This window comes from Phaethon lepturus, unplaced genomic scaffold (genome assembly GCF_000687285.1).
Source record: "Phaethon lepturus isolate BGI_N335 unplaced genomic scaffold, ASM68728v1 scaffold22915, whole genome shotgun sequence".
Taxonomy (NCBI): Eukaryota; Metazoa; Chordata; class Aves; order Phaethontiformes; family Phaethontidae; genus Phaethon; species Phaethon lepturus.
Genome location: NW_010542997.1, coordinates 12,354 through 29,306, shown reverse-complemented (window position 1 = coordinate 29,306; position 16,953 = coordinate 12,354). Strand labels below are relative to the sequence as shown.

The 16,953-nt window shown below is 35.3% G+C and overlaps 1 protein-coding gene across 1 annotated transcript in view; it reads left to right on the top strand.

Moving 5' to 3' along the window:
* ANKRD32 (ankyrin repeat domain 32) overlaps positions 1-16,953 on the top strand; it is a 36,783-nt gene that overhangs the window by 15,344 nt on the left and 4,486 nt on the right. Inside the window, exons 7-14 of the mRNA XM_010288233.1 lie at positions 801-968; positions 1,533-1,699; positions 2,939-3,076; positions 3,753-3,918; positions 10,490-10,637; positions 12,848-12,993; positions 14,965-15,134; positions 15,633-15,766. Coding sequence (XP_010286535.1) covers positions 801-968; positions 1,533-1,699; positions 2,939-3,076; positions 3,753-3,918; positions 10,490-10,637; positions 12,848-12,993; positions 14,965-15,134; positions 15,633-15,766 — 1,237 coding nt within the window. The remainder of the gene's footprint in view (positions 1-800; positions 969-1,532; positions 1,700-2,938; positions 3,077-3,752; positions 3,919-10,489; positions 10,638-12,847; positions 12,994-14,964; positions 15,135-15,632; positions 15,767-16,953) is intronic.

The following is a 16,953-nucleotide window of genomic DNA, read 5'->3' as shown; positions in this document are numbered from 1 at the left end:
TTAATCTGTGGAAATACAGGTTTGGAAAGCTAAGAGTACAGACAATAACAGGGAAATTGCAGGGCAGGTACAGCATTTCATGAAAGCCGTTAGATCCTTCTGGGTCCTCTGAAAGCTTGCAAAGTTAAGTGTTTTGCTGTCATGAGTGGCAGAGACTAGGAAGAAAGCCCTGTGCCATTAAGAAGATCTTCAGAGCTTTGAAATCCACTGGGGTCAATACCTGTGCTATCTATAGCATCAGCTACTTCTCTGACATGCTATATGGGAATAGGAGAACTAGGGAGATAAAGTAGTTACATGGTTTATGGTTTTTCAATGTATACTCTTAAATGATGTATTTCATGATTTTTACATTTTTCTCTCTTTTTTTTTTAGCTGTTCAGTGGTACTAATTATCTAACTGTCCCAGCCATATGCTGTGGGATGTACTCTGAAAATATATAATATAATATGTACTTTTGAAAATATAACACTCCTTTGCGTACCTTTCCAGAATAAATTATAGACAACTTTTTGAGTGTGTAAATTGTAATTTGTTTTTTAAAAGGGTAGATGTGTTCAGATCTTCTTAGAAGAGAAGCATATTCTGAAACCTACTTTTTCATTTCAATGAAAGCCCGGTTCAGTAAGAGTGAATGCCTTTCTAGATGACAGCAGCTTATTGGATCAGGCAATAAGTAATATTTCTGGTTTAATTTGCAATTTTTTGTTTTCATTTTACTTAGACATTTCCTGTTAGTTCTTGTAAGGTTTTTTTTTATTAAGCTGTTCTTTTTCTTACAAAGATATCTCATTCCTAGGTTAAAAGTACTGACCTCTGCAGAGGCACATGGTATAAACTTGAAGGATTAGTGGAAGAGTATTTATTTCCTGATGTAATCACAGAACTTGCTTCTGGTCAAAAGTACTCTACACCTCCTGTGCAACTTCTTCATTCTCTTCTAGAATATGTGATGGTGAGTGATGAAGTCTAAAGTATTATAAATATTAAAACAAGAAATAGAAGTATTATGATCTTTGCTTCTGACGTTGTATTTAGTGTTTTTTATTGATGTATTCACCCTTCGCTTTGTGTTCATCAATGTGTTTGTGTTAAAAAGGGAAGAATTTAATGCTTAAGGATTGTTTAAAATTATTATTCATTTACAAGGTGGAAATAAATTTAGTGCTCTAAATATTGTGGAAAAATTGGCCCAGATTTTTTTCATTGCTTTTAGAAACAGTACTTGTGTGACCTTTTTTTTTTTTTAACCTAGTAGGCCACAGATAGAGAGCTCAATTGAGACAAAAGTTTGTTCTAAGCACTGATGCATTCAGCTGGAATATCACAGTAGAGCAGGCTCACCTTTTTTCCTTCCTTTTTTTAAATAAAGTCTGAATTTTTCTGCTTGTAGTTATGCATTAAATTGCATGTTACTTCACTGATTAATTTGGTCACTTGCGATTGTAAGGAATAAAGAAAATATATAAACTTAGTGATTATGGGTCTTTGGCCAGTATGGAGCCAATGTTATTTTCTCATTTTATTACAGGGAAATACCAGTGCAATATTTTATACTAAACTTCATCACATTTTGTACCTTGTTCTCCAACACGATCCTCCTTGGAAGTCCCCGTCCATGTTAAAATATTATTTGGATCTTCTTCAGTGTCCTATCTGTAAGAAAGGCACATGGTCCTTGATAGAGATGATTGTAAGGTAAGAATGTTTAATGAGGTGTTGCATGCGAGGGTTCTTATGTTACTCCAGACTCAGGGACACGGGACGAGGGTTGGAATTCTATTGTATAAAGGTCACATTTTCACCAAGGCAAGTTAACTGTATGTGAAGGTCTGGAATTGTAACTGAGATTTGGACCCTCATTTTGTGTTTCAGTAAGTGTTGGCTCACAGGCAGAGGGAGGTTTTTTTGAAATTAAAAATTGTACATTTTCTTGTCCTCCTTCCTTTTTTAAAAATCATTTGGTTTATTTTTTAAGCTTTCCACAAATTACAGTAATCTATGTACCATTGCTGTTCTGTAGTATCATAGCTGTATCTATATCTGCAGTTACAAAACAAATTAACAAATTCCAGTCTTAGCTTACCAGACATGGCAAGCTTCATGTTGTATTTTGATTTTCATCATAAACTTTACCAACCTGTGCAGGAAATCTGATTATATCCTATACATTTACAAATACAAGAGTCAGTACATAGGAGCTGTTTGGGTAGTTAGTCTATGCTTTAGCTTGAGAACTCATTTTTTGTAGTTTACATCAATAGAAATTAATTGTTCCATTCATTTGGAAGAGAAGGTATACCTCTTGTTATTACTGTCATAAAATCTTAAGTAACATTTAAGTACTGTGATACAACCATGGTTACAGATACATGAATGTGTATGATCGTAAGCATGTGTATAGTCTTGAAGGGCATTGAATCACTGTACTTGAATCACTGTAATTGGACATTTAATAGGTTTTATTAGGAACATGTCATGTGGAACGGAAGACAGTTTATCTTTTAGATAAAGTATTTTATCTTTTAGTACTTACTGGCAGAATGTGAGTACCCAGCAGCTGTATACCTGGTGGTTCCAGTATTCAAAATTCTAGCCAAAAGAAATGTGTTTGTGGTTTACTTCAAAATTATCTCTATCATGCTAGACAATCATTAGACTTGATCACAAACTGTAGTCCTGTCAAATAGTATGTGTGAACTCTTGTCTGAATAATGTTTGTACGATGTTACAATGTCTATAAAAAATTACAAGACTACTTTGTAATTAAAGGATTTTAAGGAAGTTTAAGAAATTTAGTCTTCAAAGTGATGAATGTTGATGGGGAGCAAGGTATTTCCTAGTCAAAATTGTCAAAAGTCAAAGCTGACTTTTTTGCCAGTAGATCAGCCTATGATTTCTGTCATACAAATGGATTTTTTGGTGTTTGTTTTTCAGGTCTTGCCTTTATTGCAAAACCATTTGTCATGAAGTCCCAGTTTCAGGGAGAGGAGGTGAACAGAGGATAGTTCACAAAACATTATTGAAGTTTTTCTTTGATTTGGTAAAAGCTGAAGTTGAGTTTCTGACAAAAAGGTGAGTTTTATAGTATTATACTTTCCTACTATTTTACAATTTCAGACGCATTCCTGTATCTACAGCAGGTTGTATCCTGATTTTTATGTGTCCCTAGTAAGATACTGTTCTAAAGAGATCGCAGTTTAGCATTTCCTTTTATATTTCTAAGTTCTTAGTTTATTGTAATTTTTGTAGGTTTTTTCTAATTGTGTTTTAAGACTTCTAACCTTTCCCAGCCCATTATTTTGAGTTTCAGTAAGCACTTGATTTGCTCACAAAGTTGTATTTTTAACTTTGCAATGCTTCAGTATTCATTCTTTAAGGTAGACAAGCAGCGTTTTGAACATACCAGGTTTGTTTGTTTGTTTTAATTCAGTTATCTTTTGCTAGGGAGACAATTAGCTTTACTTAATTTATAAAGTACTAAAAAAAAATCTTGGTTTTGCTCTGACTTTACATAGTAAAAGCAGCCTTTACCTTATGTAATATTAGCACAACATTAGAACTCCTTCAGTCTGGCTGTAATAGTCATCATTATTTTACTTATTATTCATCAGAAATGGTGTCTGAGCTTTCCATACTTAAAAATTGCCAAACCTTTGTGTGTTTTGACAGAAGACAAGGTTTCTGTCTGGTAACTATAGTAATCAAAGTGGCATAAAGATTTAGTTTTTTTCACTCTCTTTTTTTACAGTTTGGTTGAAGGGACCAATTCACAGCATCAGCAAGTCATGCCACAGACAGTTCTTCTGAAGACCTTTTGGCTGGGAAGCGAAACCTCAGTGCTTTTTACCAAACACATAAATATTCTAGCAGATTGGGTCATACTTTCCCATAGAGAATTGAACAGAAAAAATGATGTGAGTATGAATTTTATACTTTAAAATAATGAAGACTGACATATTTTTTTAAAATGCATTCCTTTGTTCATTCCTTTGTGAGGAATTATATGTAAGTATCACAGCTGCTTGTTATAGCTGCCTTTTGTTGTGAAGCATGCTGGTTTTTGCTCCACTAAAGGAAATGAATTGATCCATAAGATTCTCATATTGATCTGTAGAGAAGAAACGAGTCATGAGTAGCTTGTTGGCTACATTCAGATGTTCACATGCCCTTACCAGCAGGTATTACTGTAGTCATTAGGGACACCAGCTTAACACATCCTGTCAAACAATAAGGTGTAACGAAAGAGGCGATTATTGTATTTTACAATGATTGTATTCAGCAAATGTTGGAAGGAGAAAGCTAACAAAACCAATAGTTTTTTGCTGTTTTCCGCAGATAGGCATTATTTTATTTTAATAATGCCGCAGTTTTCTTCCCAAGTCCTTTAGTTTCATTTGGTATCTTCCTTAGGTCTTTTCATAAAAATGGAATTGAAGGCAGCTTAATTGCTGTTCTGTGACCTGCTGACCAGCAGGACATTGACCTGAAAGATACTGAGTGTCCTCTATACCACCTCTTTCTTTTCAGAAGCTAGAGGCCTTGTAAAACATCTTTTGACTTCTAGATTCTCACATAAAATACAAACTTACTGCTGTCTCTGCGTTCTCTTTTAAATTATTGTGAAAGTACAGAATAAATAGGTACTTTATTCATTTTTTCAATACAATAACAGAACAACAATAGAAAATCAAGTATTTCAGAGAAAAAAGCACTTTCAATATAATACCTAGTAGTTCTTCATTATGTTAAGAAAGCAGAAAGATTAAACATAATGAGAGCTTCACTCATCTTACCTAGCCAGACCTCCTACCTTTTTTGAGGGCTATCAAAGCAAGGCATTCTGAAACAGTGCTGCCTTTTATCCTTGGTCAAGATATTTAAAAAGTGCCTAAAATTAGGCTTCTATACCCATATTTATATTTAAACAACCTACCTTTTCAAAGTTCCTGAGCCCCAAGCAGGCTTGCATTCAGTTGGTGTCAGTGGCCATTCTGTTTCTTTGGAAAATGAGGCTGCTTTCATATGTTTCCTGGTGGTGAATCTGCAGTTTAAGTGTAGGCACCATTTTCTTTCTTCTACTATGCCTTCTTTTTGACAAGTTCCAGCATTGTAAGCCATACCTTTTTCATAAACCATTCTTTGCATAACCAGAATAATCACTTGTGTCAGATAGAGTGTAGTACATATATGAAAAATAAACTTAAAAGAAAGAATAAAACATAATATAATAGAGACCTACCTCTTGTTTAGAATCTATTTTCTTTATATACATGTATATAAGAATCATAATTTCAGCACAAAAGCCAGATGCCTGTTGCTTTCCCACTTTGATCTAATGCACTGTAATGTACAATATGCCTGCAGATAGGAATTCTAGCCTTAAAAAGCTGCTTGTTGCCTCATAATATCTGTAGTGTTGTATGTTCTTTCTTAGAGTCTTATTCTTTCACTTCATATTTATATGTTGCATTTTCTTTCCCTTTGCATTTTTTGTCAAAAATAAACTCTAAAACAAAATACCATACCATACCATACCATTCAAAACATGTCATTATCCCTTATATTTTGTTATACTAAGACTTGATATATTGATTTTTCCATATATTCAGGGACTCCATTTAAAATTCCATGACATAGTTGAGAAGGCCATTCAGAAAGCCAACAGAGCAGATCCTCCCCAGCTGTGGAGGCAGAACTGTCTTGTCTTTGCTCCTTTTTTTACTATTCTAGAGATGCATAAGTAAAACCACAGTATTTCCATGTCATTAAGTATAGCATATTGGGTACAAAATTTTCCTTTCTGTCTTCAGTTTAAGGGTGTGAGTCATTGTTACCAGTTTTGTTTTTTAAAAGCTGTTTGCTTAAGAGGCAACACATTGGCAAGAAACACATAAAGCCATTCAGAAACCTAAAAAAAAGGAATGACTTTGGGTATTTTTACTATCTGCATGGGCGCAAGAAATTAAGTGTTTTATAGCACAGAGTATAGGGGTGACCATGTTTCCCAGCTTACACAAGAATGTTAGGTCGTGGAAAGAAACAAAGATGACAATTGTAATACACTAAACTTCCATGCAATTTTCTAATGAATATATCTGTAAATAAAAACAGGTGAATAAGGTAATTAAATTCTTTTTTGGGGCGTACCTAACACATTCCTTTCTAAGTGGTAAAAGTGGGCAATTGTGGGGTTTTTTTTAGCTGTTTAGAACTAGATTATCTTTTTTGCGGTTCAAAGAGATTGCAACAAATCAGCACTAGAGAGAGAGAGTGTGTTTGTGTGTGAGAAAATCCATGCTGAAATTCTGAGTTACTGGTTTCCTTGTCTTACATATTCTGAAGGTATTTCACTTTTCAGGCCTATTATAACCTATGTCAGAAAAAAAACAGAAAAAGAAAGAATGAGCTGCTATAAAGACTTCAGTTATGTATATGAGTGCATTGACTTTTTTGTGTTAGATAGAGTTTACTTTATCTTAAAAGTATGAGAATGAAATTAGGGACATGAAATTTGATGCCCTTGCTCATCACTGTGTTAATCTGCTGGGACAGCTTGGTGGAATAAATCTGATGCGCTGTCCTTGTAGTTAAAAATGCGCTGCTAAAGAACATAGAAGTTTTTCCATAACTTGAGGTTTTCAAATCAATATTGAATATAATTTGAATATAAGTAACATTTATTATTTATTACATTATTTAAGCATGTTTGATACAGAAACTGCTAGTCAAGGTTCCTTGAATCAAAGCTGTTTACCCAGTTTTAGAATTTACAAAAGAATGTGTATGTTGCTTTTAACAGTTTGAGTAGCACTGAGCTATTGCATGCCTTTTCACAATGTCACAAATAGTATCAGAAATGCTTTTCATCCTTGATACTACTGGTGTTTTTTTAAAAAAGCTGCCTTACATAGCCTGACAAAGGAGTGAAAAAGTCATTAATTAAATTTTTTTACTTGCATTGTTTTGCATATTTCTAATTTGTTTTCTTCCATGCTTCAGGTATCATTACCTGGAATAAATTTATGTGGTGTGAATTTGTAAAAATTAATGTCTTTCTGGTCTGTCACTTCCAATAGCTTTCTTGGAAGTATGTTTTAGGCACTTTTCGAGTACCGCATAACCCTAAAAACATTTACACCATATGAAAAAGAACTCTGAAGAACAACTCTAAAATAAGCCTGTAGTTGAAAGTAAAAAAGTTAAAATTAATTTTCCTATGACTTAAAAGCTTTCCCATGAGAACTTTCATGTGTACGAAAACACACTGTGAAACTTCTGTCACTGTAGCACTGTACTTGACTTGGCAAAGCATTAAATGGAACAGCAATGTAGGAATTGCATTTGCTAAGCTGACAGACATCAGTTGTACTGATGTGACCTTTCTATGTTAACACAGTCAACAGCCTCTTCCCACTTCAATGCTTTTCTCAGTGAGATAGCTTTGATTCTCAACAATAAGAACAAGGAAGAGAGTTTTGGAAAAAGGTTTAACTGGATCTTACTTAATTTTCTCTGCATGGTGTAGTGGGTTGACACCAGCTGGCAGGTAAGTCCCCAGCCAGCCGCTCGCTCACTCACTCCGAGCAGGGAGAGAATCAGAAGGGCAAAAACTAGAAAACTCGAGGATCAAGATAAAGACAGTTTAATAAGTGAAGCAAAGCAGCACACACCAGCAAAGCAAAATAAGGAATCCGTTCACTGCTTCCCATCCGCAGGCAGATGTCCGGCCGCTTCCTGGAGAGCAGGGCTCCATCATGCGCGGCGGTTACTTGGCAAGGCAAACGGCATCACTCCGAACATTCCCCCTTCCTCCTCCTTGCCCCGGCTTTTATTGCCGAGCATGACATTTACGTGGTGTGGGATATCCCTTTGGTCATCTTGGGTCAGCTGTCCCAGCTGTGCCCCCTCCCAGCTTCTTGCACACACCCAGCCCACGTGCTGGAGAGAAGAGTGGGAGAAGGAAGAGACCTTGGCACTGTCAGACATGGTAGCAGTTCCCATGTTTAATGGAAATGCTTGCTGCTTTTTTCTTTTTAATATTGCATGTGTTTTCATTACTATGTTTGTATTATTTTGTGGTTGAAAATGAAAATATTTTTAAGATGTTAATATTTAAATATTTTTAGAGCAGTTGATACTGTCAGTAAATTGAAGCATTTCCCCCTCATTTGTAGCTCCTTAATACACTCCCTTAGTTTGTACTACTGTTGTTTTAGCAAAATGTAAACCAAGCCTACACCAGTTGGCAATATCATCTGGTTTGTCTTTGTCAGTGTGCAGAGATACTTAGCTGAGCAAACGTAGTTGCAACTAGTGTATCAGCTATATTTAATATGCAGCTATATATCTGACTGTGAAATATTAATAATACTTCCAGCATTTACAGTCATTATTTCAGTCTGCTGCCTCAAGGTCATCTTTCACTTACCACCCCTTTCCTTGAAAAAATTTCACAGATAAAGTTATACAAGCTTGTGATTTAGAAACAAGAAAAAGAATGTAAATACTTGTGCTTTACATCTGTATCTACCTCAGATTACATCTATATGTCCTTGATCCTGTCACTTACCTCTGTTAAAATTGTGCTTACTTGCTGCAATTGTGTAATTTATTTCCTGCAAAGAACTATTGATGGATTTAAATTATTCACCCAGTATTTTGCTTTGGGGTCCAATGATAAAAGAGGTATGCATACTTAAGGGAAATTTAAATGCATTTCAGATGTTTTAAATTAGTTCTTCAGTTTCTATTCCTGAATCCTCAGAAGACAGGGAGTAATGTAGCTTTTAAAATATTTACATTTTAATTGAAAAAAATTATTTTCATGTTTTTGATGTGCCATATCAATGTTTTTTGTCACCAAGGTTTTTTTATTATGAGATCCCACAGTTCATCTACAATAAAGTACTGTGATACAGTAAAGCAAGGGGCAAACCAAATCAGGTAGCGCTTAACAGAGTAAGAGGAAGTAGGGCTGGAAGCAATCTGAGACATCACATTCGTAACAGATTTTGCCTGACCAGTTCTTAAAAGCCTTCAGTGATGGAGATTCTACTGCTTCCCCACACAATGTTTATTTGTAGTTGTGTTGATTCCTTTTCTTTTGCATGACGAGTAAGTCTGTTAACTGTGGGGACAGTTTTTATGTAGGTTTTTGACAAATTATTTTGCAATCTTTTTATTATAAATCTCATCTGTGTCACAGTTTCTGTTACTCTTGTGTATGTCTGTTTGATTTATTGATGAAGCTCAAACTGTTTCAGTCTTTGGTGCTTTCCAGCTCCTGAGGGAATCCTAATAAATTATTTGAAACCAACCTTGAGCATATTTTTTTCTCAGAGGATTATCAGACAAACTATTGACTATTGTGTGAGACTACAACAAAAGATAGAAAAGTTTTGTTTCCTTTAAGCAATTCTGTAAAATACAAAGCTGATAAATAAGTAAGTACATATTCGGGTCAATTTCCCTCTTACCCAAAATTGTCCGTTTTGAAAGACTCATTCTCTTTCACTAGAATGCAATATATTGGCTGGTGCTCTAGTGTAACAGTTGTGATTCTCTGGTAGAGCCTTAGGTACTAGTGTCTTTGGGCAAATGAATTTCATGTGTTCCTACTATAGTGCACATACTCTTCCAATTTGCACTTGCAAAACTGATGTACAAATACCGAATTTTCTGTGGTAGTACATGTGGTCAAGTGGAATAACTTAAGTCAGAATCATTGCATAAAATATCTGTGCATGGCACTGAAAGGTGTTGAGTAGACAGATCTGACTTGCCTTTACACAGACTAACTCAGACACTAGAAGCACTGCTTTACCCAGCCAGTACTGATGACGAAGTGCTCATGTGGATGAAGAAACATGTTGATGTGTCTCAGGGTACTTTCTGGATAGCATGTTAAAGTGCTGTATATTGATGCCTCCTGTAGAAAATATGCTTTGGCTTTTTTATCTGCGCATGACATTTTGTGCAGGTTCAGGAGAGAAAAAAGTAAGGCTATGTTTGTGTTGTTTCTAACTTTGCAGTTGCTAGTCTCCTTGGAATTTTTGCTAGCAGAAGAAAGTTTCCTGACCCTACAGTCGGGCTGCCAGAGTTTTTTCTGTGCAGGATACTAACACCTTGCATCTTTCTCCCTTTTGGCACAGACATACACGGTTAGTTACAAAAGAAGCTTTAATGTCATGATGAAATCTTTAGGAAAAGAGAATCCTAATAGAGCAGGGAGAATAAGATCCCTGTAATTGTCAAATTAAACACAAGGTTAACTAGCATGAATGCAGTATGTGAAATCTTACAGTTAAACAAAACCTAACGTTAAAAGAAATCACACTTTGTACTTGTAAGCTTTGATCCCATTTTGCATGTTGTTTTACACAGTGTTCTCTAATGTTATTACTGGTACATTATCGGTGTGAATTTGTTATACAGTACAGGTCTATAGATACTCTTATAGATACTCTTTTTTTTTTTTTCATTTAGGCTTTCAGGTGTGAAATAGCTGGTCTATTAAATGCAATTCTTGGAACTGTAGTGGAATATTGGATCATCTCAGGTTTACTTATGGATAGAAATGTGTTTCATCAAATAGCTGATGATTTGGCACAGTACCTTGCCATTTCATGTGATGGTGAGTGTTTGAAAGGCCTCTCAAAGCCTATTAATCAGATACACTAAAATTCTAACTAAAACCCTTGGTTTACTTTCAAGTTACATTTTACCTTCTGTTGCAGCTGTGTGGTCTTATGGTGTGACGTGTACATATGCAGGGAACTGTTTTATTGTGTGTATGTGTCTGTCTGTCCCAAGCAAAGACCAAATAGAACAGGCTTTCTTGTTAAAAACGCTCTAAGTAAATCTCAATAGGTGTTAATGTGAAAGCAAGACTACACAGTGGGAAGAAAAAAAAAATCTCTGAAGCATTTTTGTTGGTTTAGGAAGACCTTTAAACGTTTCATAGTAAGCCATAACTTCAGAGATGCAATTGGAGACACCTTAGCTCAGGCCAGTTGTCAGGTAAAATTTTTCACTACACAAACTTATCTTGTTTCCTAAAGACACTTCAGCCCTAAGTCCAAAAGCTACGCTGAAATTTTTGACCTATACAGGCTTCAAATCAAACACTTCAATGTCTCATTCCAAATCCTTAGACTTAACGGTCTTTACTGGGGGTGGGGGGAAATTCCAACTAGTCCCATGAATCACTGTTGTTACTCTTCATTAAATATACTAGATTAAGAGAAACGTCATGACTTGAACCGTTATCATTTAACATGGAATGTCAGTTGAGGTATTTGTCCTTTTAGCAGCCATGCGACGAGGAACTCAAAAGACCAAAAACATAATCTGAGGAAAACTACTGAATGTTTTTAATTTAATTTTCAAACTTAATTACCATGAAAACTTCTCCCTTCTCCCCCTGCCCCAGGAAATAGTGGGAAAACTGTAAGTCAGCTGTTAACACCTGTATGGATATCCTGGTTTCAGTCATTTTCTCTAGAGATAGGTGTACATAGGCTTCATTTAAAGTGTTGCTGCCTTCTCCTAACTGGACTCTGGAGAAGAACTATCCTGAAAAAAATAAACTTAAATTAGTCTCTAGACAAATAGCTCCACTCCAGTCTTACAGAAGGCAAGTTATCAGAACTGTTATAGCCTGCCTTAGATCTTAGAAGGACAAATCAGTTGGATCTTTATAGTATTTAAATCAATGGAGCTTTTCGTATCTACTACTATTGCCACTTCTCCAATGGATTTTTAAACTTTCATATAATAGGGAGAATCTTGCATATATATTTCTATAATACTTTCTTACTTTCCTGTACACAAAGGGAAAATTATACTTTCTATGCTGTCCTTCATGGAGAGCATTCACAAGAACAACATTCACAGTCCAGTTATAAAGACTAAAGATTCTTTAACCTATTGGTGATCAGTGCTACTCTGTTCGGTCCACAGCACTTAGAGCCCAAAAAACTGTTGCACAGTTCTGCTGAATTCTGTTGCTCTTAGAGTAGAAAACATCTATCCTCTCCAAACTTGTCCTTCTGTTTTGATTGAGTCTATGGATCAGTAAATGTATGAGCACTTCTTAGCAGAAGGGAATATTCCCTCAGTACAGTAAAGACTTTCTTCATCATGGCAGACCATGCTTTCTTCCTGTTTCAGTTGCTATTTTGACAAAATTATTTTGCTGGAATCAAAACACAAATATCACCCTAAGAAAAATCAGCTATTCTGTCTCCTTTTCCAAAAAAAAAAGAGAGAGGTAGTCCAGACATATGCCTCATAGATACTGAGATAGATATAGATACATATTCTGCTGCCACTGTCTGCTTTGGGTTTTCTTCATGAACTATTTGGTACATGTGAGTGGGGTTGAAACTTGCTTACAGTCACTTTTAATGCAGAATTTGTAGGTCACCCTGCATTACTTGCAGATTTCTTTGTTCATGTGTTACACCTTTTATATGAATTGTGTTTGTATTGTGTCAATTAACAGATGTTAAAGGTAATCACTTGGATAACTTCCCCAAAAAATAATTTCATTCTCAAAATCAAGGTGTAACTTTTACCAGATTGTATTTTGAAGTTCCACATAAAAATCCATGCTTTGCCTTTTAAGATCTGTTGACCATTCTTTGGTCTTATTATCAGATGATGGATAAAATCTTCTTCAATATGAGCATTTTTAGTAATTCTTATGGAGAATAGCTTCTGAATCTGCCACAGAAGAAAAAAGAAAATTCTGGAAGAGCTGGGTTCTAGATAACTTTAGGTGTACAGGTTTGTATATTCTCATTTAAGGCTGTCTCCCCCCCACCTTTTGCCTTTACCCAGATTTTTCAATATGTGACTTGCAAACTTTCATTTGTTCCATACCATCCCTCTGGCTTCAAATGTTCGTCGCAGAAGCAGTTTTTAAAAAAATGTGTTTACAGAGGAATATAACTATTTCTACAGAACCTCTTTCTCTTCAGAAAATAGTAAGTAACTCTTCCCCTCCTTAATAACCTATCGCACTTAAGTATTTTACAAGTAATTGGATTCATGAAAGTCTCATAAAACATCTTTCTTTTGTGGTCTAAGGTCATGCTTATTGCATGCATTGTCTTCCACCTGTAGATAGACTCTACTGCATTTAAATTTTTCTTTGCCTGAGATCCGGGTTCAAAACAATGATAAGATTTTTCTTGCCACAGGATTTCTAACACCTGATTAATCTGTTTACATGCAGTTAACATGAAAAGTCACAATGAAAGATTTTTAAAATAATCTTTGATGTAAGTATTTTATTGCAATGTTACATTTATAAGTAATGCCAAATATAGTGTGATTTTCCTGGCTTATCTTTTCCTTCAGGTTTTTTGAATAGGTGATAGTCTATTATTCTATATATTCTTATATGTAACATTTGTTACACATAAGATTTTATGATATTGAACCACAGTGTATTTTTGTGAATTTCTCCTCTTGAAAACTTCTTCCTATTTGCGAACCTTTTTCTGCCTTCAAATCACAATTTGTGATAGTTGGTGAGAAAATACATGATGAAAGAAATTCTCAAAGCCATGGCTGCAGGAGTAAATCAGGTGAATCAGGGAGATGACACAGTAATGACATGCCTGAACTTAGAACCTCATTTCAGTAATCTGAATACTAACCACTAAACAGAATATGGGATCCACCACTGTTTCTATATGTCCTAAAATTCCACAGGTAGAGTTAAAGAAAAACAAATTTACACCTTTATACATTTTCCACACATACGTTTTACTGAATTTTACAGGAGTTTATTGTGAACAGAGATCATTGCTTATCAATACGTCATGTTTAAGCAGCGCTTGAATAAAACACCGTCAGAATTTTAAAAATAAACCAACTATGTATCTAATGTTTAACGTATGTTGCCAATACATATGCTATTTTTAGTATTGCCATGACTACTGATCACTCTGCAACTACTTAAATGTAAATATTTATAATGCTTGAAACAAGTTCATGTGTTTTTTGTGGTTTTCCTAGGCATTATTGTACCTCCTTTCTCATGACATACAATAAATATTAACTGTCAATCATCCAATTGTGCCAGCTCTTCTCATATAGCATCCTATCAGCTAGGCTTTTCTATGTGTTCAAATAGCGGCCTCCTACTCTCTGGTGGTAGATGTACAATGAAGGTGCAACTAAGGTGTCCCTCACCCATTGCAAGTTGCCTGCAGAATTTACAGTGATCTGCTAGATACTCAAAGCCTTCTTTAATATCTTTCTTCAGATATAATTGTTGTGTAATCATTGAATGAACCCCTCACTGGATTTTATTCCTATGCTTTTGCCAAACTGCAGAAACTTACACAAGTTTTTAAAATGAATGGTATAGGTGGGTTGGAAGCTCTGTATTACTGGAAGGAAGCCAAAATATCTACAACATCCAAAGCTATCCAAATAATGAGAGAGCACCTAAGAGATAACTAGCTTATCGCCTTCACAATGCTCAAAGGCTTAATCCAACCCCTCATCGTAGAATGAAGGAGGGGAGTATTTTTTTACCAAATTGCTCCCTGGGTTGGGAGCAGGAAGCTTGCAAAGACTTTCATTAAGTACCTGAGAATCAATTAGCTTTACTTCAGTCTTATGTCCAGCTAAAGTGATCAAAGTTTTCTCAGCTACCAAAAACCCAAGAGAGAGGTCTGGAATTTCCCACTTTCTGGCTCAGACAGAAGCCACTCACCCCCGAGGCCAGGATAAAGAGTGAATTACAAGAGTATAAAAGAAGATTGCAGATGACAATTTTAACAAATCTATATATGCAATTGTTTAGGGATCATATTTTCATAAAGTTGGATACAGCAAGCTGTGGTGGTGGATAACTGCTTTGCATGAAGGGCAACAAAAGAAAATGACTGCATTTTAATTTACTGTATATGAAGTAATTGAAAATGTTACTTTTGCAACAGGTCTGTGCCTATTCGCCCGCTTTGCGAGAGGTAGGGATGCATGAGACAAGAAAGATGCACACAGCAAAGAAAAAGAAAATAGGGCAACGGCCATGCCCTGGGTCTCAAAGGGCATTACAGATGCTAAGTGGCGATAAGCAGAACCAAGTCAAAGTGCTGCCTGATCTACCGTAAGTAATACCTATAACATCACCAATTTTATTCTGCTTTGGGGGACAGCTTCTGACCTGACACATTTCTTGAACTTTATATGACCTGTTTTGTTGTCTACAAATTATTGCCACTGACAGAAAGCTCCATTGTAAACCTGTGACACCTCTGGGCTGGGGTTCCCCCTTTCTCTCCATCCTCCATCTCAGTGTCTATGCAGACTGATGTAGTTATATTTTCCCAATATTAAATTTAAAGGGTACATAGAGAAGTTGAACCGTTCATAGAATTATCTTTAAAGAAAGTTTAATTGTGGGTAATTTAATTTTATTACTGTTTTAAACAAAGTTACAATGAAATGACATTGTAATTATGTAATTAAGACATTTCAGAAATAATTCTGAAATTGATAGATCTAAGTATGCTGTATATACACATTTAAAATCATTAAGTACATATACATTATCTTAAAATATGAAATAGTGATTTTAGACGTGTCCCCTTTGCTCTCTTTTCAGTGGCTTAATCTTTAATAAGTGCCCTCCATTGACAAAAAAGCCTAAAGCAAAAGCAGAAGTTGAGGCTTCATACACCAAAGAGAATTGCTACCTTTTGGCTGAAGAGGCACATTTTTACAAAAGAAATATTAAAGGTATTCTATATATCTAATTTATGTTAAGGACTTTATATGGTTACAATCCACAGTTTCAGGTTTAAAATCTTGTCCTGATGAATGCTGAACTAAAATGATGGCTTATTCCCAAGAATTATTTTCTTATGGTTCATGTTTTTTTTTTTCCAATGTCTATTTAAAAGGAGAAATGGTATATGTGGTAGAATAAAGCTGCCTTCTTCATTCCCCTCCCCCTCCCAGATATTAAATACAGTGTACAGCTTGTGTGAGCTCATTCCAGTCTTGCCTGCCTTACTTTGCTAATCCACCTCAACCTGTGCTTGGTAGGATCAACGTCTTCTGATTTGAAAGTATAATTCAGTCTTCATCTCTTTCAGTCCTAGACATTTTGTGAACAAAGACTGAGGAGTATGCTATGTTACATAGCTGTGTTAAGCATATGGACTGTTTTCTTCCAGGCATTCAGCCCAGACTATGAAAGGCATTTGGCTTTTGTCTTAGCTATACTGGAACCCAAGTACCTAAGGAATAAAACAGCACTGCAATAATTCATTCGGTTCCCACTTACTACACAAATTTAATAAATCGTACTTTGCATGAGCCTTTACCTGAACAAAATTACTTCTGGAACTACTTTTTGTTATCTTCATCATCCGAAATTTACCTGTATCACTTAAAACACAACTATATGTGTTTTATTTATTTATATATATATAAATATGTATCTAAATATTTATTTATTGCCAACAATCATGGCACCCAAGAGAATGCTTAGAAAAAACTGGCAAAAGCAAGCTAGGATTTTTCAAAAAATTAAAACCAGAATTGTATCACAAACACTGAAGGACAAAAAGCCCTCACTCTCTTTTGGGATTTAAGAGAGCTTCAGCAACAGAGCCAGACCATGCATTTTTTAAATTGGTTCCCTTCTCTTATTGCTTTTGCAAGTGAAATTGATGTGAATTATTGCATGCTGACTTCTACAAAGAAAAGTGAGCTGAAGGACTGGGGCAAAAAACCAACAAAAAACAACTGGTTTTTTTCTATTCTTCCCCTGCCAAAATTGTAAGTAGTATCTTCTGTTGAAAGAATGAGTATGCAGCTGACAGATTTACATAGTGAAGGTATTAGTATAACAAAACATACCATGTAAATCTTATTGCAAAGACTGAGAGATTTAGCCCGAGATATTTTTCATTTCTAAG